Source organism: Myotis lucifugus, unplaced genomic scaffold (assembly GCF_000147115.1).
Source record: "Myotis lucifugus unplaced genomic scaffold, Myoluc2.0 scaffold_650, whole genome shotgun sequence".
Taxonomy (NCBI): domain Eukaryota; kingdom Metazoa; phylum Chordata; class Mammalia; order Chiroptera; family Vespertilionidae; genus Myotis; species Myotis lucifugus.
The window spans coordinates 278,611-304,386 of record NW_005871698.1 but is presented as its reverse complement, the minus strand read 5'-3'; the positions used below and the strand labels follow the sequence as shown (position 1 = coordinate 304,386).

The 25,776-nt window shown below is 41.9% G+C and overlaps 1 protein-coding gene across 1 annotated transcript in view; it reads right to left on the bottom strand.

Annotated features, from left to right (window-relative positions):
* Positions 1 to 957: 957 nt before the first annotated feature.
* The window catches only part of CAGE1 (cancer antigen 1), a 77,500-nt gene continuing 52,681 nt past the window's right edge, over positions 958 to 25,776 (bottom strand). Inside the window, 5 exon segments of the mRNA XM_014447398.2 lie at positions 958 to 1,158; positions 4,501 to 4,540; positions 8,103 to 8,171; positions 13,202 to 13,272; positions 19,056 to 19,160. Coding sequence (XP_014302884.2) covers positions 1,117 to 1,158; positions 4,501 to 4,540; positions 8,103 to 8,171; positions 13,202 to 13,272; positions 19,056 to 19,160 — 327 coding nt within the window. The 3' untranslated portion in view covers positions 958 to 1,116.

Here is a 25,776-nt window from a genome sequence, read left to right as displayed (position 1 = left end):
AGTCATGCTTGTGAACTCTCTGTGCATTTCTGATGGTTTGTCTTAAATTTGATGGCAACTTTTTAAATTTGAAAAATTAACAAATTTTATATTTCAAAATTCATATAAGACCTGTCCTAAAGAATCCCCCCCCCCCCCCAAATAACAATAATAACAACTTTTCTTTATTCAGCACCTCCTACGGGGCCAGATATATATTTTCCTCTTGTGCTTACCTGGTTAATTGAAGTGCAAAACTAATTTCAGTGAGATAAAATAATTTCTTCCCTTTTCACTCAAGTTGGTTTTTACAGAGAGAGGAAGGAAGAGGGAGAGAGAGAAACATCCATGTGAGAGCAGAACATCAATTGGCTGCCTCTGCATGCACCTTACTAGGCATGGAGCTCGAAACCTAGGCATGTGCCCTGACCAGGAATCAAACCAGCAATCTTTCGATGCATGGGATGACGTCCAACCAACTGAGCCACACCAGCCAGGGCTCAAGATATATTTTTGATTCAACAGTTACACCTCCGTCCTAGCTCTGGGATTTACCTAAAGAACAAAGTATATTCTATGTTCACTTATCCTTCTGATACATATCACAAAATCTGCTATCTTTGGTTCCTTTGTTTAAATTCAAAACTAATTCCTCAAAACGATGTTAAGGAGGAAATCATAGCATTAGGTCTCAAAAGATAAGTCCTTTCTTTTCATCTATGGTTTAATTCCAAAGAATTTCAAATAAGTGTCCTTTTAACTTTAATTGGCAGTAGGAAGAGCCTGGTGCCTGGAAAGAAAAAGGATGTCCTTCAGGAGGGAAAAAGTTGAAATAAGATACATGACTACTTTTATGTGTCACTAAAGACCTGATAACATTGGAGTGATATTCTGTGAAAATGAAAATAGATATTTGGAAAATCAGCCATTGTATTAATCTGTTTTTATTAAAGTAGAATATATTTGATTGTTTACAGGACGAAATTAGAAAATAATCACATTTTTTGGAATGTAAAATTTCACCATTTATACAATTTTAATGTATTATTTGTATGGATTGATCGGGGTACTATGCTTAGTAGTGACTGCTCCTGGAGTGGTTGACAAAAATGATTAATGTTTACTCTTCAGTCCTGTTTAATCTAAATCATTTCCATTTCCTTCTGAAATATCTGACATCTAAAAATGAAAGGGAAAAAATGTTAAGTTTTCAGGAAAGATAGGAATTCAGTGACAGAACAAACAGAGATTCTTGATTACATATGGAATTCTTATTCCATAAATAGCTCGTTCCTGATTACATATGAAAAGTGGTACAAGGAAAGCCTATGGGATAGATGGCCGTAACAAATAATACCAATACTATATTTTAATCATATTTTGTTTGTTTCAACCTTTCTCCATTTAAGGGACATGATAAGGAACAAAGCTGGTTGCGTTTCATCTTCCTTGGTTTGGTTGCCAGCTGACAGAATGAAGGAAAAGGAATAGAAGTAAGAATCTAAATACTCCATGAAGTGACTCACCAGCACAATATAACCAAGAGTTGGTAGTATTAAGGTGTCCTTGTAACTATTGCAATAGTTGGGTCTCAATGGGGCACAAAGAGTGAAGACCTTTGTCCTCTCCCTCACAGAGCTATGTCACAAATAGGCCATGGTATTTATGAATACACTAGATCCTGGTGCAGGGATTCGTGCACATTGAAAGTAAATTAATTAGAAGGTGGCCAGCGGGGGAGGACTGGCATGGCCTGGAGCCAACCTCTCATGGTCTTTCTCCAGCCAGCCACACCTGGGGTGGCACTAGGGCTCCAAGGGCATTTGTGGAGTGAGCTGGGTCCCTCTGGCAAGTGGGGTCCCTCATCCTGGCCTGCGGGGATCAGGCTGAAACCGGCAGTCCGACAACCCCCAAGGGGTCCTGGAGTGCGAGAGGGCACTCTGCAAAGTTGCAGTCGCTTGGCAGCTCCTGCGTTGAGCATCTGCCCCCTGGTGATCATTGCACATTATAGCTACCAGCCAGGCAGCTGGTTGGTGGGTAGCTTAGCCTTTTATATATGTAGATGTCCACTGCCTGGGGCAGGACAGGGGCAGCAGCAGCTGCTGTATCTTCTATTAGTAATTACTCCAGAAAGGGTACTTTTGGTCCTAGGTCTACAAGCAAGTCTAATATTCACTCCCATTTAGTACCTATTATGACATTGGTGCTTGGGGATACCAAAATAAATATGAGACAATCCCTGCACTAAAAGAGTTCTAGTCAATTCAAAGAACATGCAAGAAGAGAACTAGTGAAATGTTATAAGTGCTATTGCATCAAAGGGTACGGTGTGGAAACATGGGAGGAAGTATCAGGTTGACAGGGCAGAGGATGGAGCTTGAGCTGGTAGTGGGAAATGAAGTAAGGAGGAGGAAAGGAGTCATTGGGAAGATTCTAGGTAGGGGGAACTGCATGGGCAATCACAAGAAAGCATAAAAATAACATAGCATATTTAGAAAATTTCAAATGATTATATAGGGTTGCTGTGTATGGTGACAAGGAGCAGTGACTGAGCAGATTGGATAGCAGGGTTGGGCAAACTTATTGACTCGAGGGCCACAATGGGTTCTTAAGCTGGACCGGAGGGCCGGAACAAAAGTATGGATGGAGTGCTTGTGTGAACTAATATAAATTCAAAGTAAACATCATTACATAAAAGGGTACGGTCTTTTTTTTTTTTAGTTTTATTCATTTCAAATGGGCCGGATCCAGCCCGCGGGCCGTAGTTTGCCCACAGCTGGGTTAGACCATAGAGGACCTTATGTGCCAAGCTAAAGAGACTGGATTTGATCCTGAATGCAACTGAGAACTACTGGAGAGCTTATGTAGGGGAAAAGCATAATCACTTTATCTACTCTGTGGAAGACAGGAGGAGAGCAAAACTGGAGGCAGAAACACAATTAGAAGATGACTGTGGGAGGGCAGAAAAGAAATGATGAGGGCTTGACATGAAGCAGTAGCTGTGGGATGAAGTTAAGAGGACCAATACAAAGAAAGGTCCAGAGAGAGGGGCTTCTAATTATAAGACAAACTATGATTAGAGGCCAAAGAGGCCCTCATCTGAGGATAGAGTGGAAAGCTAAGGTGAACATTACTGAAAGGTAACTTCAGGAACTGATGATTAATCTTGTGTGATTATCAAATTACATGGAAATATAACATCTTATCTAATAAAATAGAAACATGCAAATTGACCATACCTCTGCTACACTCACAAGCCACACCCACAAGCCAATCAGAGCGACTATATGCAAATTAACCCAACCAAGATGGCGGCCCAGCAGCCATGGAGCTGGAGCAAGCAGGAGGCTTGGTTGCCCCGGCAATGGAGGAAGCCAAGCTTTCTGCCTGCCCTGGCCAGCTGTTGCCTCTGCTTAAAGCAACAAAGTTTCAATTATAGAAGATAAACAAATCCCAGATACCCGGTTCCAGCCAGCCTCCACTGGGAGCTGGAGTGGCTGGGGGCTGTGGCCAGCCTGCAAACAACCATCAGCCCCTCACCCAGGATGGCCACACCCATGGGGTGAGGGTCCCTGCTGGGGGGCTCGGCCAGCCTGCAAACAGCCATCAGTCACTCATCCAGGCTGGCCACACCCTCATGGGGTGAGGGTCCTCACTGGGGGCTTGGCCAGCCTGCAGACAGCCATCAGCTCTTCACCCAGACTGGCCAGGCACCCCAGCAGGACCTCCACCCTGAAGGGGGTGTGGCCAGCCTGCAAACAGCCATCAGCCCCTCACCCAGGATGGCCAGGCACCCCAGCAGGAACCCTCACCCGGAAGGGGCTGTGGCCAGCCTGCAAACAGCCATCAGCCCCTCACCCAGGCTGGCCAGGCACTCCAGTGGGGACCCCCACTCTGAAGGGGTTGTGGCCAGTCTGAAAACAGCCCTCAGCTCCTCACCAGGCTGGCCAGGCACCCCAGCGGGACCCCCACCCTGATCTGGGACACCCTTCAGGGAAAACCAGCCAGCCCCCACCCATGCACCAGGCCTCTATCCTATATAATAAAAGAGTAATATGCAAATTGACCTTAACAGCAGAACGACTGGGAATGACTGGTTACTATGACACACACTGACCACCAGGGGGCAGATGCTCAATGCAGGAGCTGTCCCCTGGTGGTCAGTGCTCTCCCACAGGGGAGCTCTGCTCAGCCACAAGCCAGGCTGACGGCTGCCAGTACAGCGATGGTGTTGGGAGCCTCTCCTGCCTCCTCAGCAGCGCTAAGAATGTCCGACTGCAGCTTAGGCCTGCTCCCCGCTGGCAAGTGGACATCCCTGAGGGCTCTCGGGCTGCCAGAGGGATGTCTGACTACCAGCTTAGGCCCAATCCCTGGGGAGCGGCCTAAGCCAGCAGGTGGTCATTCACCCGAGGGGTCCCAGACTGTGAGAGGGCACAGGCTGGGCTGAGGGACCCCCCCGAGTGCACACATTTTTGTGCACCGGGCCTCTAGTTCTTTATAATGATCATCAATATGACCTACCTCAGGCATGGATTTTAGATGATTTTCTAATCTTCTTGGTCTGTAGGAAATAGAAAGAGAATAATGAGAGAGAGAGAGAGAGAGAGAGAGAGAGAGAGAGAGAGAGAGAGAGAGAAATGGTGTGGAGAACTAAAAATAATGAACCAAGTATGCTGTTATTTAACATATTCTTTCCCTCACTCAAGGAGAAACTGTCATTTAGGATAGAATTATAAGACCCTAAAAGATTAAGCTAAAGATTTTCAGTATGTAATATATGGATCATTCTCAATGTAATTAAGTAAATATGTTGAGTCACAATCTCATTAAATTTTAACACTCTCATAGATTTGCTTAGGATAAAATTTTGGCTATGATTTGAAAACCTAAGAAATTTCCTTGAAAGTGATTAAGAACTAGAAGCAAAAATAAGAGGTATGAGACTATTAAAGTGCCCATTTTTTCCCCCTGTTTCCCACTGTTTCCTCTACTGAAGACAATTGGCAAAAGCAGCATCATAATTTTGAGATGACGCAGTAGTGCAAAACATGTTCCCGTGCTGAGTTCAGTGAGGCCAATTGGCCAGTGAAAGGCTTCATGAACAGTGGTGGCTGAAGGCTGGTGTAAGTCTTAAGTTTTCTAAAAAAGAGCCTTGAGAGCTCTTCTCCCCTCACCTCCTTGCTTCAAGGCCAAGCTAAGTCTATACATATGGGCCTCAAATTTGTTGTAAAAATAGGCCACATGTTATTTATACAGTAAGCAAATATATGAACTAGTGAAAAGTGTAAAAATTTATATACAAATTTTCTTATTTTAAAATAATTCTGGAAAAACATATTTCACAATTTCTCTCAGCAACTCAGAAGAGATATATGCAGCTTAAATTAGCAATTACTGAACAGCTGTAATATACCAGGCATCAGATCTTATCTTTCATATTAAGAAAAAATAAATTGTTGTTAATCTATCAGTTGGCAAATATAATACAAATCTGCTAAGGAGTTTTAATTTTTAAAAAAAATATATTTTATTGATTTTTTACAGAGAGGAAGGGAGAGGGATAGAGCGTTAGAAACATCCATGAGAGAGAAACATCCATCAGCTGCCTCCTGCACACCCCCTACTGGGGATGTGCCCACAACCAAGGTACATGCCCTTGACCGGAACTGAACCTGGGACTCTTCAGTCCACAGGCCAACGCTCTAGCCACTGAGCCAAACTGGTCAGGGCAGGAGTTTTGATTTTTAAAACATAGTTGTATTTGCAAACGGTAAGCTGAGCAAACATGACATATAATCAAAATGCACATTTAATGTCTGCCTCCTCCTCCTGCTTTAGACTTTTGCCACTCAGGGAAGGAGCTTTTCCTTTGCCATTGGCTGACTACACAGCAGGCCCAAAGAGTTTTTATTCACTTTAAGGCAGTGGTTCTCAACCTTCCTAATGCCTCGGCCCTTTAATACAGTTCCTCATGTTGTGGTGACCCTCAATTTCATTGTTACAAATTGAACATAATTAAAGCATAGTGATTAATCACAAAACAATATGTAATTATATATGTGTTTTCCAATGGCCTTAGGTGACCCCTGTGAAAGGGTCGTTCGACCCCCAAAGGGGTCGCGACCCACAGGTTGAGAATCGCTGCTTTAAGGTAACAGTCAATCCTCACTGTGAGGCAAAAACACAGTCTCAATTCAGTAGGCATATTATCCAGTCTTAAATAGTAATCAATCCTTTAACCTTCTTTCAAAAGTAGGACTTCTCCTCCACCTCTCTCAGCTACGGCTTCAGTTGGTGGACCCCATCTACCCTTGGAGGCCAATTTCTGCTCTCTTTGCTCACAACTTCCTCCATTTTCAGCAGAAGAGTTGGGATATAGGCTGTAGGACATTCTTACTTGGCTGAGTGATTACACAATCTCTGGGCTTGGCAAATGGCTAAAGCTGATTCTCTCTCTTCAAAGCTTGCCTTTGCTAAGGATCTCTGTCCTACAGTTAGGGGCAGAAATAGAATAGTGGGGACTAGCTATAGTTCTAAGAAATATTAAACATACTCTGTTAACTGTGACTGTTCTATTCTGATTAGAGAAAGCACATCTGACCTGGCTGAGAATTGTATGCCCCAGGACATGGGAGTTAACCTGGGAATGTGATCCATTCACTTTTTCCTAGAGCTGCCGATCATCATGGAAAGATTAACAATCTTGTTGCTGAAACAGTCTGGTCCTGAAGGTGCCCGCTCTTTGCGACCCTCAACCCACATTGCCTGTAACCTGTAACCATTGTACCTTGCCTACTTCCCCATGCCTGTAATTCCTCCTTTCCCATGTAATCTTTGTTCTTCTACCCAATATAAGCAGCTGGTTTATGGGGGTAAGGGGAAGAGCAGATTTTCGTGGATGACCTGCTGCTCTCCCATACTGCTGGCATTTCTGGAATAAACGCTCATACATGATTCAACCCTGTCTCTGCTTAATTGGCTCAAGTAGTGACAATTAAGTAGCCCTGACCCATTCGTTATCCGGTTTCACTGCAAGTCCCTTGACCCAGGCTTATGCATCTCTCATCTGGTGGTCACTTGATATTTCTTCATCAGCCCCGAAGAATTGTGTGTTCCCTTTCAGCTTCTTGCTGCTGATACCCCTCCAGACAGCCTTGAGCAGAGCCCACAACAACTCAACTCTCACTTGCATGGTTCTTAAGAAACTATTGCATACATCCTTTGGGCTCATCACAATCTCAGGGAGATTAGGCCACCCCCAACACAGCCCCTCTGTCCTTGCACTGCCACAGCTGCTTTATTTAGCTTTCTCGGGCATGAGTGAGTCACTGATCCTGGTTCCCAACTCTTAGGAAAAGCATTTCTTTCCAAGCTCTTTAGGTGATCTCCTGAAACCCCTTCACAAGCCTTTAGGGAAAAGAGGTACAATTACTTAGGGGTAGTGGGAGCTCACAATCTGACAGAGTCAAAGGAATCTCTTCTCTCATCTTCTTCACCCTCCACACTTTTTATATATGTTGGATCTGGCCAAGGAATATGAATCATGAAACAAATTCTCTGAAATTTCCTACAGAACCCTTGCACATGGGGAAAACTCATTCTCATTTTGGGAACTAGTAAATGTTTTATTAGTACCTCAGGAATTAGGCCAGGAAGAGTCTGATTTTAAAATCCTACTATGATCTTAACCCCATTAGGTTTGCAAATATACCTTGTAGCATCAAATACTGGAAGATTATAAGAGTTAACATTAGTGTAAGAAAATCTGGTCATGAAATCCGTTCTGCTATACATTTATAGCAGGGTAAGCTGTTTTATTAGACAAAATCTTAACTCATAATCTTTATAGTACCTTCCTTAGAAATGATCTGAAATTCCATGAGGGCAGGGAACCTGGCTTTCTAATTCAGATCCTACAAAAAACATTTATCAGGCAACTGTTTTATGCCAGGCAAAAAAAACTAACCCCCAAAACAAGCACTTTCATAGACTATATTTTTAATCTTTTTAAAAAAGATTTTTTAAAAGCTTTTAAAATTTTATTACTTATTATTATACATATATATTTTATTATACATATATCCTAAAGTGAAAGACATTATTTATAAAAAGAAAAAAATTACCTTGGTTTTCTGGTTATATTTTTGGGCCTTGTAATTAGACCTTCCAAATGTTTATTTCTCTCTTCTAAACTGGAAAAAGAAACAATTAAAATTTGACTAAAATTGATTTTTCTAAACTAATATTTTGTAGATTCATTGGAGGGTTTGAGTATATAAATTCAAATGTGATCTAGCTGTCTCCACATCCATCCATCTCACTATATGGGTAATTGGGATTCTTTCCTAGCAACTCACATTATTTAATCAGTTTTTCTCTTTATAGGTACCAGTGGTGATGAAGGAGAGCAGACAGCAGTAAACCTATAAAGTGACATTCAGATATTCTTCTCTTTACAGGGTGGGTCAAGAATCGATTATTCTGTATGAGTAAACCCAACATGATCTTGGCGGCAACCTGTTAACAAAACCCCTGAGCTGTGAACTGCTTTGACATGGGGAAATGTGTAAGAGTGTTACAGGAAGAATCACAGCATTCAAGTGGCCTATAAGACATTTACTTGTGTTCTGTTTCTATGGCTTTTACTAAAAGAGGTAAGTAGTTGGTTCCCTTGTGCCCCTAGGAGGGAAAATTCAATTAAGATAGTCTCTCCCAAACTCACATTCCCATCCAGGGAGAGTGTATTAGTTCCCTATGACTGCTGTAAGAACAGACTTGGTGGCTTCAAACAACACACATATGTTCTCCCACCATCTGGAGGTCAGAAATCTGAAGTCAGTTTTACTGGGTTGAAATCAAGGTGTCTGCATGGAAATGTCCCTCTGGAGGCTCTAGAGTTGGATTCTTTGCCTTGCTTTTTCCATTTCTGGAGGCTGTCCTCATTTCTGATCTCATGGCCCTTCATTGCATCTCCTTTTCTCCCCTTGCTTCCATGGCCACATTGCTTTTTTCTATCATCAAATTTATTTCTGCCTCCCTCTTGTAAGAACAATTGTGATTGCATTTAGAGCCTGAGTGGACAATCCAGGATAATCTCTCCATATCAAGATCCTTAACTTAGCCCTAGCCAGTTTGACTCATGGGATAGAGCATGAGGACTGAAGGGTCCTGGGTTTGATTCTAGTCAAAGGCATATGCCCGGGTTGTGGGCTCAATCCCCAGTAGGGGGTATGCAGGAGGCAGCCTATCAATAATTCTCTCTCATCATTGATGTTTCTATCTCTCTCTCCCTCTCCCTTCCTCTCTAAAATCAATTTTTTAAAAAAGTCAACCTTAAAAAAAATCTTGAATTTAATCAATTTACAAAGTCTCTTTTGTCATGTAATGGAACAGTAGCAGGTGCCAGATATTAGGATTTGGATATCTTTTGGGGCTATTATTCAGCCTGCCATAGAGGGTAAACAGACCCTGGGGAACAGAAAATTCTATTGCAAGGGTTATAACCTCAAATGCTTATGGGAAAGTCAGGCAAGTATGTGACTAAAGCCAGATAAATGTGGATTAGGACAAACCAGGGATCAGATCTTGCCAAAGGTTGCCATATGGGAATGTTGCAGCAATGATGTCAGGTCTTATTTTTAAATATATTTTTATTTATCTGTTTCTAAAATCCAAGGCAGATTGTGAAGATGGTGGTGTAGGTAAACGCTGGCACTTGCTGCCTCCCACAACCACATCAAAATTATAACTAAAATACAGAACAACCATCATTCAGAACCACCTGAAATCTGGTTGAATAGAAGTCCTACAACTAGAGCAGAAAGTGCATTGAGACTGGTAGAAGGAGCAGAGGCACAGAATGGGCTGGTCTAACACCCTTGTTTGGCATTTCTTTAGCTGGGAGGGATATCTCTAAGGCCTCCCATAAGAAGCAGGGGTTCCCAGTCCACACCAGACCTCCAGCCCAGGGTTCAGAACTGGGAAGAAAAGTCTCCAAAACTTCGGGTTGTAAACACCAGCAGGGATTTTGGCTGAGTGAGTGACATGGGAGGCTGCTGGAGTCTCAGGTATTCTTTTTAAAGGCCCACATGTGAACTTACATGGTCCTACTTTCTCAGAGTTCCAGTGCCGTGCAGTGGCTTTGGGGGAATTCAGGGACATATGGGGAGGAACTAGACTGTCTGGCATCAGGGAAGGAACTCAGAGGCAGCTTTCTCCTAGACAGGGGTGCTTGCAAGGGTCATTGTTCCTATGCTGGGACCTCCCCTGTCACAGGGCTGACTGGCAGCCATATCTGAGTTTCCATCAGCATGGTCCACACTGTTCACTCGGCCCTGAGACCCCACTCCATTCAATTTGCAGCCTCACCCAAGCTGTTTTCAGCCTCTTTTCCATATGAATGGCCTGTCCTGGCTCAGACTGCAGACTTTGCTAAAATCTCTTAAACAAGTAGCAGCTGGAGGCAACATACCCCAAACCTATCAAAAAAAGGCCCAAGACCCAGCACTAGCACCAGTATGCCTTGCTTCACAGATGGGCCTCACCTGGGTACTTCCTAGCCCAATACAAATAGCAGTCATCTGCAGATCTAGCTGTAGCTCCTGTTCAGTGGCCCCAGGCAGTGGCTGACTTTGCACCTCCTGGGAGGTCCCAGAGTTAGTAAACCTGGTGGACAACTTCAGACCATACCAGATTATAACTCTACACATCCACAAGTGACACACTCAAGGGGCAGACTCAGTGAACACCAAAGCCCTGCTCCATAGGAATGTCTCCTGCACAGCAGCTCTTCCATTGTAGACACAACTGCTCTGCACAGTCAATTGGCCTGGAGATCAATTACTCCCAGTGACACCAACAGCAATCAAGGCTCAACAAGACTCTGCACAAAGCCAACACAGGGACACACCGAAAGTGCCCAGCTCAGGTGACTGGGGAGGCTGAGCCACTAGGCCCTACAGGATACCTATTACACAAGGACACTCTACCAATTCCAGGAGCCATGAAAGCTCTATCTAACACATAGAAACAAACATAGGGAAGCAGTCAAAATGCAGAGACAAAGAAACATGTTACAAATGAAAGAAATGGAAGTAAGCAAGCTACTGGATACAGAGTTCAAATATATGCTTATAAGGTTACTCGGGATATTAATGAGAGCTTCAAGAGGCTTCATGAGAGCTTCAAGGGACTTAGTGAGACTTTCAAGGATCTGAGTGAGAATGTCAAAGACATAATAAAAGAGCAGTCAGAAATTAAGCATACACTAAGTGAAATAAAGATTTACAGGGATTCATCAGTAGAGTAGAGGCTTCTGAGACTCAACCAATGATTTGGGATATGAGGAAGCAAAAAATACCCAATCAGAAGAGCAAAAAGAAAAAAGAATCCAAAAATATGAAGATAGTGTAAGGAACCTCTGGGACAACTTCAAGCACGACAACATTCACATTATGGGGGTGCCAGAAAAAGAAGAAAGAGAGCAAGATAATTAAAAACCTATTTGAAGAAATAATGAGAGAAAACTTCCCTAACTTGGTGAAAGAAATAGACTTAAAAGTCCAGGAAGCACAGAGAATCACAAACAAGAAGGACCCAAAGAGGCCCACAATGAAAATGCCAAGTGTTAACGACAAAGAGAGAATCTTAAAAGAAGCAAGAGGAAAGCAGTTAGTTATAAGGAAGCACCCATATGACTGTCAGCTGATTTCTCAACAGAAACTTTGCAGGCCAGAGGGAGTGGCAAGAAATATTCAAAGTGATAAATAACAAGGACCTACAACCAAGATTACTCTACCTATAAAATCTATCATTTATAATTGAAGGTCAGATAAAGAGCTTCACAGACAAGAAAAAGCTAACGGAGTTCATCACCACCAAACTAGTACTATATGAAATGTTGAAGAGCATTCTAGAAGAAGAAGAAGAAGAAAAAGAAGAAGAAGAAGAAGAAGAAGAAAATGGCAATCAATACATATCTATCAACAACTGAATCTAAAAATAAAAATAAACAACTGAATCTAAAAATAAAAATAAATGAACAAAATAAACTGATGAATAAAATAGAATCAGAGTCATGGAAACATAGAACAGAGAGGGGGCGGGAAGAGATTAACTAAAGATTATATATATATATATATATATATATATATATATATATATATAACCTATGGACACAGACAATAGGGTGGTGAAGAGTGGGGGGGGCACAGGGGCAAGTTAGAAGTGGTCAATGGGCAGAAAAAGGGGACATATATATTACTTTCAACAATAAAGATTTAATTTTTTTTAAAAAACACATCAATGTGAGAGAGACACATCGACTGGTTGCCTCCTGCATGTGCCTGGACTGGGGCTAGGAATCGAACCCACAACCCTTCAGTTCGTGGGTGACACTCTAACCATTGAGCAAAACCAGCCAGGTCACGGGGATGCTTAAGCTCTAGAGATAACCAGCACAGTATAGATGAAATTGAAGGAAGGATTGAGGAAAAACATATGAGAAATGAGGGTAATAAGTAAGTGGAAAAACTTTGCAGAATTTAAAAACAACAATTCAGGCCCGGCCAGCATGGCTCAGTGGTTGAGCGTCGACCTATGAATCAGGAGGTCCAGGTTTGATTCCCAGTCAGGGCACATGCCTGGGTTGCAGGCTTGATCCCCAGTGTGGGGCATGCAGGAGACAGCCAATCAATGATTCTCTCTCATCATTGATGTTTCTACCTCTCTCTCCCTCTCCCTTCCTCTCTGAAATCAATAAAAATATATTATAAAAAACATACACCACCAATTTAGGAGTGTTTTAGCTAAATCTCCTTCTAATGAGAAAGTTTATTTGGTATGTGGTATATGTATGTATGTCTCATTTGGTGTACATTCAAAAACTTTTTGTGAATAAATCCTAAGATTTCATGGTTATTTTATTTGAATGCCATCACAATATCCTCCAAAAATTTTGGATGTTTCTCACTAATTTCTTCACCCACCCCTCTTCACTCCCTTCCCCCAAATCAAAGTGAACTCTGAAAGGAAGATGAAAATCTGGTGATTCAAGTAGTCCACACATTCAAAGATTAAATTATTGAAAAGTGATCTTAATTTATAAAATTATACATTTTTTTCTCTCTAAGAGTCTAAGGAAAAATAAATTTAGCAAGCCAGAGAGCAAAATAAAATATCAGTAAATATTTACAAAATTAAAAGTTAAGCTTTTTCAACTTACTGTGCAATCTGGAAGTGGGATATCTTGAGCCGTTGGTCAGCACATTCAATGATTTCTTCATATGATGTAACCTTGAAAAAATAAGCTAAACAAATTATTCTTTGATAAATTCTAGAATTTTTATTTAATTTTTTAAAAAATCTCTACAAGTTGAAGTTCAATTATATGACTCCCGGCAATGAAAGTTTTACAATAAGCAAAACATCCTCCTTATATTTTGAAAACAGAAATAGAAATGGAATTATAATATGTCTATTCATCATGCAGAAAGTGAAGTGTCAAAAAATGGACAACTGTAATGAGTCAACTATGATCTAGCTATCTTCCAGACAACTGATGTATTATCAATCAAGGGATATAGTCCATTTGGTTAAAGTTAAGGCAGTTTTTAAAAGAGATTTTATTTACAGTATATTAAGATATAATTCACATAGCACACAATTGACCCACTCAATGGCTTTTCATGTATTCACAGATGTGTACATTCATCACTGCAATCAATTAGAAAACATCCTCATTACCCCACAAAGAAAACCACATATCCCTTAGCTGTCACTCTCCACTCCCTCCATATCCCCAGCCCTGAGCAACCACTAATCTACTTTCTGTCATAGATTTTCCTATTTTGGATTTTTCATATAAATGGAATGAGATAATATGTGACTGGCTTCTTTCACTTTGCATGGTGTTTCAAAAGATCATCTATGTTGTAGGTCATATCAGTATTTCATTTCCTTTTATTGACAAACTAGTAGCCCAGTGCACGAAATTTGTGCACATTGAAAGGGAATTAGAGGAACGTAATTTGGACTCACTATCTAATATCAATAATATGTGGGTGTGAGGCAATCTGCGTTTCTGAAATTCAATGATATGAATTTTAGCTATTACTTTGCCAAATAAATGGAATTTGCAGATATCATTTAAAAGAGCATTCAGCTTAATATTAAAAACGCTGGCTACCAAGTCAGGTCTGTTTTCAACTTTTTGCCAGTGTTGTAAATTGTTTGCAATAACTGCCCATTTGGGGTTGCATGCCATGATTATGAATAAATCGGACTTGCCATACTTTGTTACAATGGCCATAGCATCCTGATATCGCTGCTGCATATTTTTGGGACTACCCTCAGAAGATGATGGAAGTATTATCATTTTACCATTGATAAAACAGCACATTGTCATTTTCGGATCTAGATTTGAGATAATCCATCAAATCACTATATTTTTCAATGCTCAACTTAGATTAGTTTGCTTTGATGAAATTTATCTGATTGGCCTCCATTTTTTAATATGAATCCACGATAAACTGTTGAGTTAATTTTCCTGCATTTAAAATAGGATTGAACGTGTCCCACACAGAGAGATGAAATCTATAATACTGCATTTGTGTGACTCGTGTCCTTACATTTTGTCTAGTATTATTGTTGATTACACTGTTGTCTCTGAGTCTTAATGCAATATCTGTTCCCCAGCCTTTTTCACCATGTGGAAAAAGAATAGGATATGTCATTGCATCTAATGTAGGAAACAGGATATTGATTTGTTTCATTTTAGTGGCATTTGGATTATTAGGATCTGGTTTACAATGAATGAGCAAGTCCCTTTCAAAAGGAGGTTCTCCATCTTTGTTTCTGAATATGACAGCAATCTCGGTTACAAGGGGAGAATTATATCTACTGGGATCACTGTTACGATTGTATTTAATTGCCATTGTTACTTCTGTGGGAGCAATACCTTTTGCTGCTGCTTCAGATTGGGCTTCCTTTTCTACCTCATGTAGCATCTTGTACAATTTTGTTAATTCATTTATGTCATGCATGAGTTTGTTGATGTTGATCATGAATCTTTCTGAGCAGCCCTGGTTTTCTGGCATTGCTAATCTTTTACTTGTAGCTTCGGCTGTATCCAAAATTTAGAGTTGAGCAAAATTCTGAGAAACACCATCCGAAGGATGTAAAGTTCCAGTACAGTGATAAACTTGTCCGTGTATTCTAAAACAGTACGGCCCATATCCTGATGGCGATGTAATATTTGCACCCATGGAAGCAAAAGCAAAAGAACTATTTATGGAACAAATATTTTCCATGAAATTTTTACTGTCAGAATCTTCATTTGTCATTAATCTTTTTAAATATGCCGGGTAATCTGGAAAATGTATATCATTTGGACAGACTTTCCCTTTGCTACAACATTGAGTAAATTTCCCATCGGATGGTTTTTCATCAGAGAAATTTAGTGATAGGAAAATTCAAATCGAACAGTCATTCCACCACAACTATATTTGAGAATTGCATCCTCATGTACTCCATTTTCGCTGAGAAGGCAGTTCCTACTGGTATTGGTAGTACTTGTTGATGACTGTTCTCTAGACATATTCTGTCATCACCACCGCCTTCTTTCAATTTCAAAGGCACATTGGTCTTTAGACATTTTCTGTCGATAACACCGGTGTTTTTCGGCATCAGAGTGACGTTTTTCCAATAGCTGGTGTTCAGATACATCCTGTCGCAGGTGCCGCCTTCTTTCAAGATCAGACGCATGCTGCTCTGCAGACATTTTCTGTTGATAATGCCAGCATCTTTTGGCTGCAGAGCTATGTTGTATCAACAGTTGTTCTTTAGACATAGTCCCACCTCTCTACTGTCACGGTCTGAGATGCAGGTGAATGAGAGTCCTGGCTATCAGGCCGCTGAGAGCTGTCTGACCAAAGGCTGATTCTGGCTGATTCTGTGGGGGTGGGACTTCCTCCTCCCTGCTATCAGGTTTCCACAGCTGTGATGAGGAAACTGGGGTGAGCCACGCCCTCCAAGCTGCCCTGTCTCTCGTTCTGCTCTATGTCCAGCGGTCTCCTGCTCTGCCAAGTCTTCTAAACCTCCCGCTCTCTGCTGGCAAGGTCCCAGGAGCCCGCAGGCATGGCTAGGCACGGGCGGCCTCGCCTCCCGGACCAGCATAGGTCCTGGGAGCCTGCGGGTGTGGCTATGGCCTCACCTCCCAGGGCCGGCAAAGGTCCTGTGAGCTCACAGCCGCGAGTGCCATCACCTCCTGGGGCACCTGACACCTACGTATGCAAATTAACCACCATCTTTGTTTGGTTAATTTGCATAGTCACTCTGATCTGCTTGTGGGCGTGGCTTGTGGAGGGACGGCTAATTTTCATGTTTCTCTTTTATTATATAGGACTAGAGGCCCAGTGCACAAAAATTTGTGAACTTGGGGGGTCTCTCAGCCCGGCCTGTGTGATCTCGCAGTCTGGGACCCCTCGGGGGATGACCACCTGCTGGCTTAGCCAGGAGATTGGGCCTAAGTTGGCAGTCAGACATCCCTCTGGCAGCCCAGGAGCCCTCAGGGGATTTCCACTTGCCAGGCGGAGCAGGCCTAAGCTGCAGTCGGACATCCTTAGCGCTGCTGAGTAGGCGGGAGAGGCTCCCGCCACCACTGCTGTGCTGGCAGCCATCAGCCTGGCTTGTGGCTGAGCAGAGCTCCCCCTGTGGAAGTGCACTGACCACCAGGGAGCAGCTCCTGCATTGAGCATCTGCCACCTGGTGGTCAGTGTGTGTCATAGTGACCAGTCATTCCCAGTCATTCTGCTGTTGGGTCAATTTGCATATTACCCTTTCATTATATAGGAGTGCCTGGCCAGCCTGGGTGAGGGGGCTGATGGCTGTTTGCAGGCTGGCCACAGCCCCTTCAGGGTGGGGGTCCTGCTGGGGTGCCTGGCCAGTCTGGGTGAGGAGCTGAGGGCCATTTTCAGGCTGGCTAAGCCCCCCAGTGGGGACCCTCACCCCATGAGGGTGTGGCCAGTCTGGGAGAGTGGCTGATGGCTGTTTGCAGGCTGGCTACAGCCCCTTCAGGGTGGGGGTCCCCGCTGGGGTGCCTGGCCAGCCTGGGTGAGGGGCTGATGGCTGTTTGCAGGCTGGCTACAGCCCCTTCAGGGTGGGGGTCCTGCTGGGGTGCCTGGCCAGTCTGGGTGAGGAGTTGAGGGCCATTTTCAGGCTGGCTAAGCCCCCCAGCGGGGACCCTCACCCCATGAGGTGTGGCCATCCTAGGTGAGGGGCTGATGGCTGTTTGCAGGCTGGCCACAGCCCCCAGCCACCTAAGCTCTTGGAAGAGACTGGCTGGAAGCAGGTATCTGGGATTTATTTGTCTTCCATAATTGAAACTTTGTTGCCACGAGCAGAGGCTACAGCCGGCTCATGGCAGGCAGGAAGCTTGGCTTCCTCCATCACCCGGGCAACCAAGCCTCCTGCTTACTCCAGCTCCGTGGCTGCCATCTTGGTTGGGTTAATTTGCATATAGTCGCTTTGATTGGCTGGTGGGCATGGCTTAGGGCGTTGCAAAGTTACAGTCAATTAGTATCTTTGTCTTTTATTAGTGTAGATAATATTGCACCATATGGATATGCCACATTTTATTCATTCATCAGTTGATGGAAATTTGAATTATTTCCACTTTTGGCTATTATGAATAACTAGAGGTCCAGTGCATGAAATTTGTGCACTCTGGGGAGGGGGGAGCTGTTACCCAGCCTGGCCCATGTCCTCTCACAGTGTGGGAGCCCCGTGATCAATCACCCCAAAAAGGTAGGCCCTTTTGGATTGCCCCAAATAGATAGGCTGGAACCGGGGGTCCCGATCCGTGCTGCACGGACCCACAGGACCCCCAGGCCTGGCCACATGGCTCACCATTGGGCCCGCCACATGTCGAGGCCTGGGGGCCGTGCACACAGTGTCAAGTCCCCGCCCAGCTGCATGCGCCTCATCGCACATGCAGGCGTGCCCGCCCGAGTGTGCCCACTGCACACGCAGCCTCCTTATGACGGCGTAAGGGCCTCACGGCGTAAGGGTGTTATGACCACCGAGGCTATTATTATTACAGATGCTGCTATAAACATTTGTGTACAGTTTTTGTATGGACATATGTTTTCATTTATCTTGGGCATATACCCAAGAGTAGAGTTGCTGGATCATATTGTACAGTTTTTAAAATACAGAATTGTGTAAAGGAAAAGTCACTTTTTTTTACATTCAATATTATTTTATATTAGTTTCAGCTGGAAGGCACAGTAGTTAGATAATATATTTTACAAAGTATTCCTCTGATATTTCCAGTGCCCCCCTGGCACCATACATAATTATTACAATATTATTGACTATATTCCCAATGCTAACCTTTACATTCCCATGACTATTTTGTAACTGCCAATCTGTACTTCTCAATTCCTTCATATTTTCTACCCAGTTTCCCAACACCCATCCCCCTCTGGCAACTATTATTATGTTCTTTGTACCTATAAGTCTGTTTCTGTTTTGTGTTTTCATTTATATTGTTCTTTAGATTCCACATATAAGTAAAATCATATGGTATCTGTCTTTCTCTGGCTAACCTATTTCACTTATAATAATACCCTCTAGATTTATCCATGCTGTTGCAAATGGTAAAATGTTATTCTTTTTTATTGCTGAGTAATATTCCATTTTACATTTGTACCACAGCTTTTTTTAATCCACTTTTCTATTGATGAGCACTTTTTTATCCACTCTTCTATTGATAAGCACATTACTTCCATATGTTAATGCAGTTTCTAAAAGTCAAACTAGAACACTGATTTGGGAAGATTTAAAACTTGCCCTCAAAATGAAATAGCAAAGAACTGAAGTTGCTGACAGCAGAAGGATACACACAATGTTCTTTTGCTAAGTTTCAGCTAAAAGGCTAATGGGGATGTTTTATAACGTCATTACGAAGTAAAAGGAAATAAATATAATTGTGTTGTATCCCTCAGACCCTTTCTAGCTCCAACATTCTATTATTTTAATATTTGGCATAGTTTTTAAAGGACTAAGAAAATTTGTACCTTATTTATTAAGTTGCCTAAATGTCTTTGATACTTGTCATTTTCTTCAATGAGTCTGGTGCAGTGGTCTTCTTTAAACTCTAGAAGATTTCCCAATTTTGCAATCTGTGGAGAAACATAAGTAAAAATATTAACCTGGAAACAACCATAAAAGCATGAATGCTAAAAACAAATGGGAACTGTGAGCTATACTTTACTCAAATATTCTCTCAAACTGAGTTGTACCATAGGTGAATCAAGACTTGGCTATAAACCAACACAGACAACAGTATGGTGGTTACCGGAAGGAGAGGAGGGTGCTGGGGAGGTAGAAAAGGATAAAGGGAGTCAAATATATGGTAACAGAAGGAGACTTGATTTTGGGTGGTGAACACACAATGCAATATACAGATGATGTATTATAGAATTGTACACTTGAAACCTATATAATTGTATTAACCAGTGTCACCCTAATTTAATAAAGTTAAAAAAAGAGATGCTATGAACCAGATTCTAGTTAGAATGCATTTAAAATAGACAAGCAGAAATGTTTCAGCTTTTCTCCAATTTAACACTACTTAACAGCTTTGCAAATAAGTAAACACCTGTTGGTGAATATTTATTAGCCCCAAATCTTTACTACCTTCTTTCCAGATGTAACTACTAGAAAGTAAAGCACTGATGATGTGCTTGACGATGCCTTTTCAGGTTTGATAAATATTCTCACTTGCTTAAAAAAAAGTGACTGCTGATTTTTAAAAAAGGTTGAGCTCAAATGTATGTCATATTCTGACCTATGATCCACTTTTTATTTGCAGAAAAACCGTTAAAAATTAAAAACTGTATTCTAAAACTGACATCTAAGATTAATTATAGGAAAGGGTGTTCACAAATTCCCTTAGCAGTTACCTTAATTTTCAAAGCTATTACAGAAGAAAAATGACAGAAATGCTTCCATTAAGAAACAACATTAAGAATGGCCATAAAAAAAAAAGAGAATGGCCATCAATCTTCTAATGTTTTAAATATACTTACATGTCTGTAGTGAAATACTTAAGGAAGCAAAGGCAAAGCAAATATGCTGCAGAAGTAGCAATTAACTTGTTTTTCTTTCTTTCTTATGTAAATGAAGCAACTGGATGATTTCAAATCAGTGGTGCTACTCATCTGACTGCTTGCCTTATTTCAGATAAGGAGTACAGATGTCATTACCTCAATTTAACAGATAAAACCAAGGTGAAGAGAATTTAAAAGATTTTTGAAAGGATATATCTAAAAGTGGAAAATATTTATCACCAATTAGCATAAGGCCTTTTCTATTCTGTGCCTTTGCATTGCATCTCCTCACTCCTAGAGGGTGGCGTTCCACTCTGAGCTTCACACAATTCATGATGCTTTACTGAAGCAACATAGAATTCCTCCTTGTCTGTTTTCTATTATAGACTTCCTGGCATATTTTTAATTTCTTTAATGGTTTTTCCAGATCAAAAGTAATAACCCTTATAAGACCTCAGATTAAAGAAAGAAGAGCAAAATTTCTTAAAGGATATTTATTTTTGAGATAAAGGGATAGCTCTGTAAAACAGTTTTTAGATGATAATGAAAAGGAATCTAAAATTTTGTTTCTGCTGGAGTGTAAAGTTCAACTGCTTTAAGAATATAACGGACATACAATAAACTTCACATTTTAAAGAGTACAATTTGATAAGTTGTTTAATATATATAATTGATTACAGAGAGGAAGGGAGAGGAAAAAAGATAGAAACATCAATGATGAGAGAGAATCATTGATCGGCTGCCTCCTGCACACCTCACATAGGATCGAACACACAATCCGGGCATGTGCCCTGACTGGGAATCGACTGTGACCCCCTCATTCACAGGTTGTGCTGGCCAGGCTAATTTGATAAGTTTTTACATATATATGTAACTATGAAACCATCACCACAATCAAGATAGTGAACTTATCCATCACTGCCCCTCCCACCAAAGTTTCCTCTTGCTTCTTGGTAATCCCTCCTTCCTGCCAGCCTGACACCCACACTCTATGCTAGCCCAGGCCAATGCTGATCTGCTGTCTGTCACCATTGATTAGATTGTATTTTCTAGAGTTTTATATAATGGGACCAAACAGTATTTACTCTTGTCTGGGTCTTTCACTCAGCATAATTATTTTGAGATTCATCTAGATTGCTTGTGTATAAGTAGTTCATACTTTTTGAAAAAGATTAATGAGGACCGGCTGGCATGGCTCAGTGGTTGAGCATCGACCTATGAACCAGGAGGTCACAGTTTGATTCCTGGTCAGGGCACATGCCCAGGTTGCTGGCTAATCCCTAGTGGGGGGCATGCAGGAGGCAGCTGATCGATGATTCTCTCGTCATTGATGTTTCTATCTCTCTCTCCCTTCCTCTCTGAAATTAATAAAAAAATATATTTAAAAAAATTAATGAATATGTCATTGTATGTCTATCCATTCATCTGTTGTAGACATTTGCATTCCCTTCAGTTTTTGGCTATTACAAATAACACTGCTAGGAACTTGCATGTACAACTCTCTGTAAACATATGCTTTCATTTCTCTTGGGTAAATACCTAGGAGTAGAATGATGGCAGATGTATGTTTAACATTTTAAGAAACTGCCAAAATATTCTCCAAAGTGTTTGTACTAGTTTATACTCCCTCTAGCAGTGTATGAGAGTTGCAATTGCTTCACATCTCCACCAATCCCAGGTATGATCAGTCTTTTTTTTTTTTTTTTTTTTATTTTAAGATCAGGAGGTGAAAGGTTCAGCATAACCATCCATAGGGTTGAAGCTAGAGAGGAGCTCTCACACCCACCTCCAGGGTCTGGATTCTATTGAGACTGGTTATTGCCCCAAACATTCCTTCCAGCTTTTCACTCAACTGGAGCACCTGCTTTCCGTCCCAAGTTAACATCTTCCTCTGTACCTCATGGGTTCCACTGACTGATCAAACTGTGATATTTGTCATCCACTCTCCCAGCTACTTATTTCTCAACTATGACCCCTTCATAATCTTCCCCCCCCCCCCGCCCCGCCCTGCCTGCCCAAATCCCAGGAATGTATTTTGTATCATCTTTTAAAAAAATCTTTTGACTACCATCACTTATTTCTCCCTCTGTTCCCACAACCACCAACAACCTGTTCTTTGTATCTGAGCTTGGTTTTGTTGTTGTTGTTTTTTAGATTCCTCATATAAGAGAAATCACATGGCATTTATCTTTCTGTCTGACTCATTTCACTTAGCATAATGACCTTGTGGATCACATAGTATTTCTATTGTTAAATTTTGAGGAATCTTCATACTGTTTTCCATAGTGGCTGCACCAATTTACATTCCCATCAACAATGTAAAAGGATTCCCTTTGCTCTACATCCTTGACAACATTTGTTGTTTCCTGTCTTTAAAAAAAATTATCTTTATTGTTGAAAGTATTACAGATGTCTCCATTTCTCCCCATTGTCATTATTATTATTTTTTTGAAATCGTGCCCTAGCTGGTTTGGCTCAGTAGATAGAGCGTTGGCCTGTGGATTGAAGGGCCCTGGGTTCGATTCTGGTCAAGGGCACGTACCTTGGTTGCAGGCTCCTGGCCTTGGGCAGGGGCATGTGGGAGACAACCAATTGATGTATCTCTCTCACATCGGTGTTCCTCTCTGTCTGTCTCTCTCCCTTCCACTCTCCCTAAAAATCAATGGAAGAAAATGTCCTTGGGTGAGGATTTTAAAATAAAATAAAATAATAAAAAAATCATTATTGTTGAAATTATTACAGATGTTCCCCCCCTCCACTGACCCATTCTAGCTGTCCTGTCTTTTTTTTTTTTAATATCTTATTGATATTTTTACAGAGAGGAAGGGAGAGGGATAGAGAGTCAGAAACATCGATGAGAGAGAAACACCGATCAGCTGCCTCCTGCACAATCCTCACTGGGTATGTGCCCACAACCAATGTACAAGCCCTTGACCGGAATCGAAACTGGGACCCTTGAGTCCATAGGCTGACGCTCTATCCATTGAGCCAAACCGGTTAGGGCTGTCCTGTCTTTTTTTTAACAGCCATTCTAACAGGTGTGAGGTGATATCTCATTGTGGTTTTGATTTGCATTTCCCTGAAGATTAATGATGTTAAATATCTTTCCATGTACTTGTTGGCCATCTATATGTCTTATGTGCAAAAATGTCTATTCAGATCTTCGGCCCATTTTTAATTGAATTTTTTTTGGCTTGGATTTGTATGAGTTCCTCATATATTTTGGATATTAACCCCTTATCAGAACATGATTTGCAAATATTTTCTCCCATTTAGTAGGTTGCCTTTTCATTTTGTTTGATGGTTTCCTTTGCTGTGTAGCAGCTTTTTAGTTTGATGCAGTCCACTTATTTATATTTTGCATTTGTTGCTTTTACTTTTGGTGTCAGATTTAAAAAATCATCACCAAGACCTATGTCAAGGAACTTATTGCCTATGTTTTCTCCTAGGATTTTTATTGTTTCAGTTACTATTTTCAAGAATTTAGTTCATTTTGCCCTAGCTGGTTTGGCGCAGTGGATAGAATGTAGGCCTGCGGATTGAAGGGTCCCAGGTTTGATTCTAGTCAAGGGCACATGCCCAGGTTGTGGGCTTTTTTTCTTTTAAAATATATTTTTATTTATTTCAGAGAGATGGAGGGAAAGGGAACTTTGATTCCTGACTGGGAATAGAACCATGACCTCCTGGTTCATAGGTCGACACTCAACCACTTGAGCCACCATGGCCAGGCTTTATTGATTTTTAGAGAGAGAGGAAGGGAGAGGGATAGATAGAAACACTGATGAGAGAGAAACATCATTGATTGCCTGCCTCCTGCACATCCCCTGCTGGGGATCAAGCCCACAACCCTGGCATGTGCTTTGACCAGGAATTGAACCTGCAACTTCTTGGTGCATGGGTCAATGCTCAACCACTGAGCCACACAAGCCAGGCTCTTCACATATCTATATAAAAGCCTAAGTGACCATCACAACTGAAACAACCGAATGGATGACTGAACAGGCTGTGTGGGGCGACCAGGCTGGAGGAGGTTAGTGAGGGGCGACCAAACGACCGAGCAGCAGGCTGCGTGGGGCGACCAGGCCAGCAAGGGGGCAGTTGGGGGCAACGAGGCCCATAGTGGGGGCAGTTGGGGGAGATCAGGCAGTCAGGAAGAGGCAGTTAGGGGTGATCAGGCTAGGAGGGGGGCAATGAGGGATGACTGGGCCGGCAGGAGGGGCAGATCAGGCTAGCAGGCAGAGGCAGTTAGGGGTGATCAGGCTGGCAGGGGCGGCAGTTAGGGGCAATCAGGCAGGCAGGCAGGTGAGCGGTTAGAAGCCAGCGGTCCAGGATTGTGAGAGGGATGTCCCACTGCTGGTTTAGGCCCAATCCCCAGGGCCTAAACTCCTACTGTATGGTCCTGGCAGTGGGACATCCCCTGAGGGGGCCTGGATTGGAGAAGGTGCAGGCTGGGCTGAGGGGACCCTCTCCCCCTGCCCTCCCCCCCCCCGCCCCCTGCCTGTGCATGAATTTCATGCACTGGGCCTCTAGTCCTTTATCAGTCCGTGACTTGCAAATATTTTCTCCCAGTTTGTGGCTCATCTTTTCATTAAGAATTCAATATTTTAAAGTTTAAACAAATATTTCAAAAGAGAAAAGTTTGGAAGACAGTCTATTAAAGTTAAATTAATGAAAAAGTATAAAATATTTTCATGAAAGCATACCAAAAGTACTTTTAATATGTAAAGTAATATTTATGTAATTATTTAAATGTTGAGGTAGCAGCAACATTGTTTTTACTATGAGATAACCTTGTACATGGCTATTTGACTAATAATGAAAGCTGTCATTTACTGTGGTGTCTTATCCTTGATGTCTCAGAAATACTATAAGGCTTCAGAGTTTGATGCTAGGAAACCCAAACCCACTCAAAATCTCCACCAAAGAAAGCAGATTTGAATAAAGGAAGAAAAAGGAAAGGTTAGTAAAGTGACTTTCTCTGCATTTGAGTTATTACAGCAGGAGATAAAGACCACTGTGAGTCAAACAGATGATAGCTTAGGTGAGGAGCAACTCTCCAAAGCTTTGTTCTGCCCTAGACCCTCCCATCCACCAGACGGATCACAGAGGTGAGACTTTTCCAATTGGCTCTACTCTACCTGGCCCTGGATTTCTAAATTCACAAATATTGTGCCTGGTGACCCCCCCCCCACCCCAACCTCCTGCAGGAAACAACCAATCAATGATTCTCTCTCATCACTGATATTTCTACCTCTCTCTCCCTCTACCTTCCTCTCTGAAATCAATTAAATTTTTTTTTTAAAAAAACAAGAACAACAAAAAAACACAACACAAATTTATTTATTTATTTTTTAATCTATAAAGTCTTTATTGATTAAGGTATTACAAATGTGTCCTCATCCCCCCATTAACCCCCAACCTCCTCCCCGCTCATGCTCTCATCCCCCTGTTGTCTGTGTCCATTGGTTTGGCTTATATGTATGCATATAAGTCCTTTGGTTGATCTTTTCCCCTTACCCCCCCACTCCCCTACTTTCCCTCCGGGAATTGACAGTCTGATCACTGTTTCTCCATCTCTGGATCTGTCCCTGTTCATCATTCTATGTTGTTCTCTATATTCCACAAATGAGTGAGATCATGTGGTATTTATCTTTCTCTGACTGGCTTATTTCACTTAGCATAATGC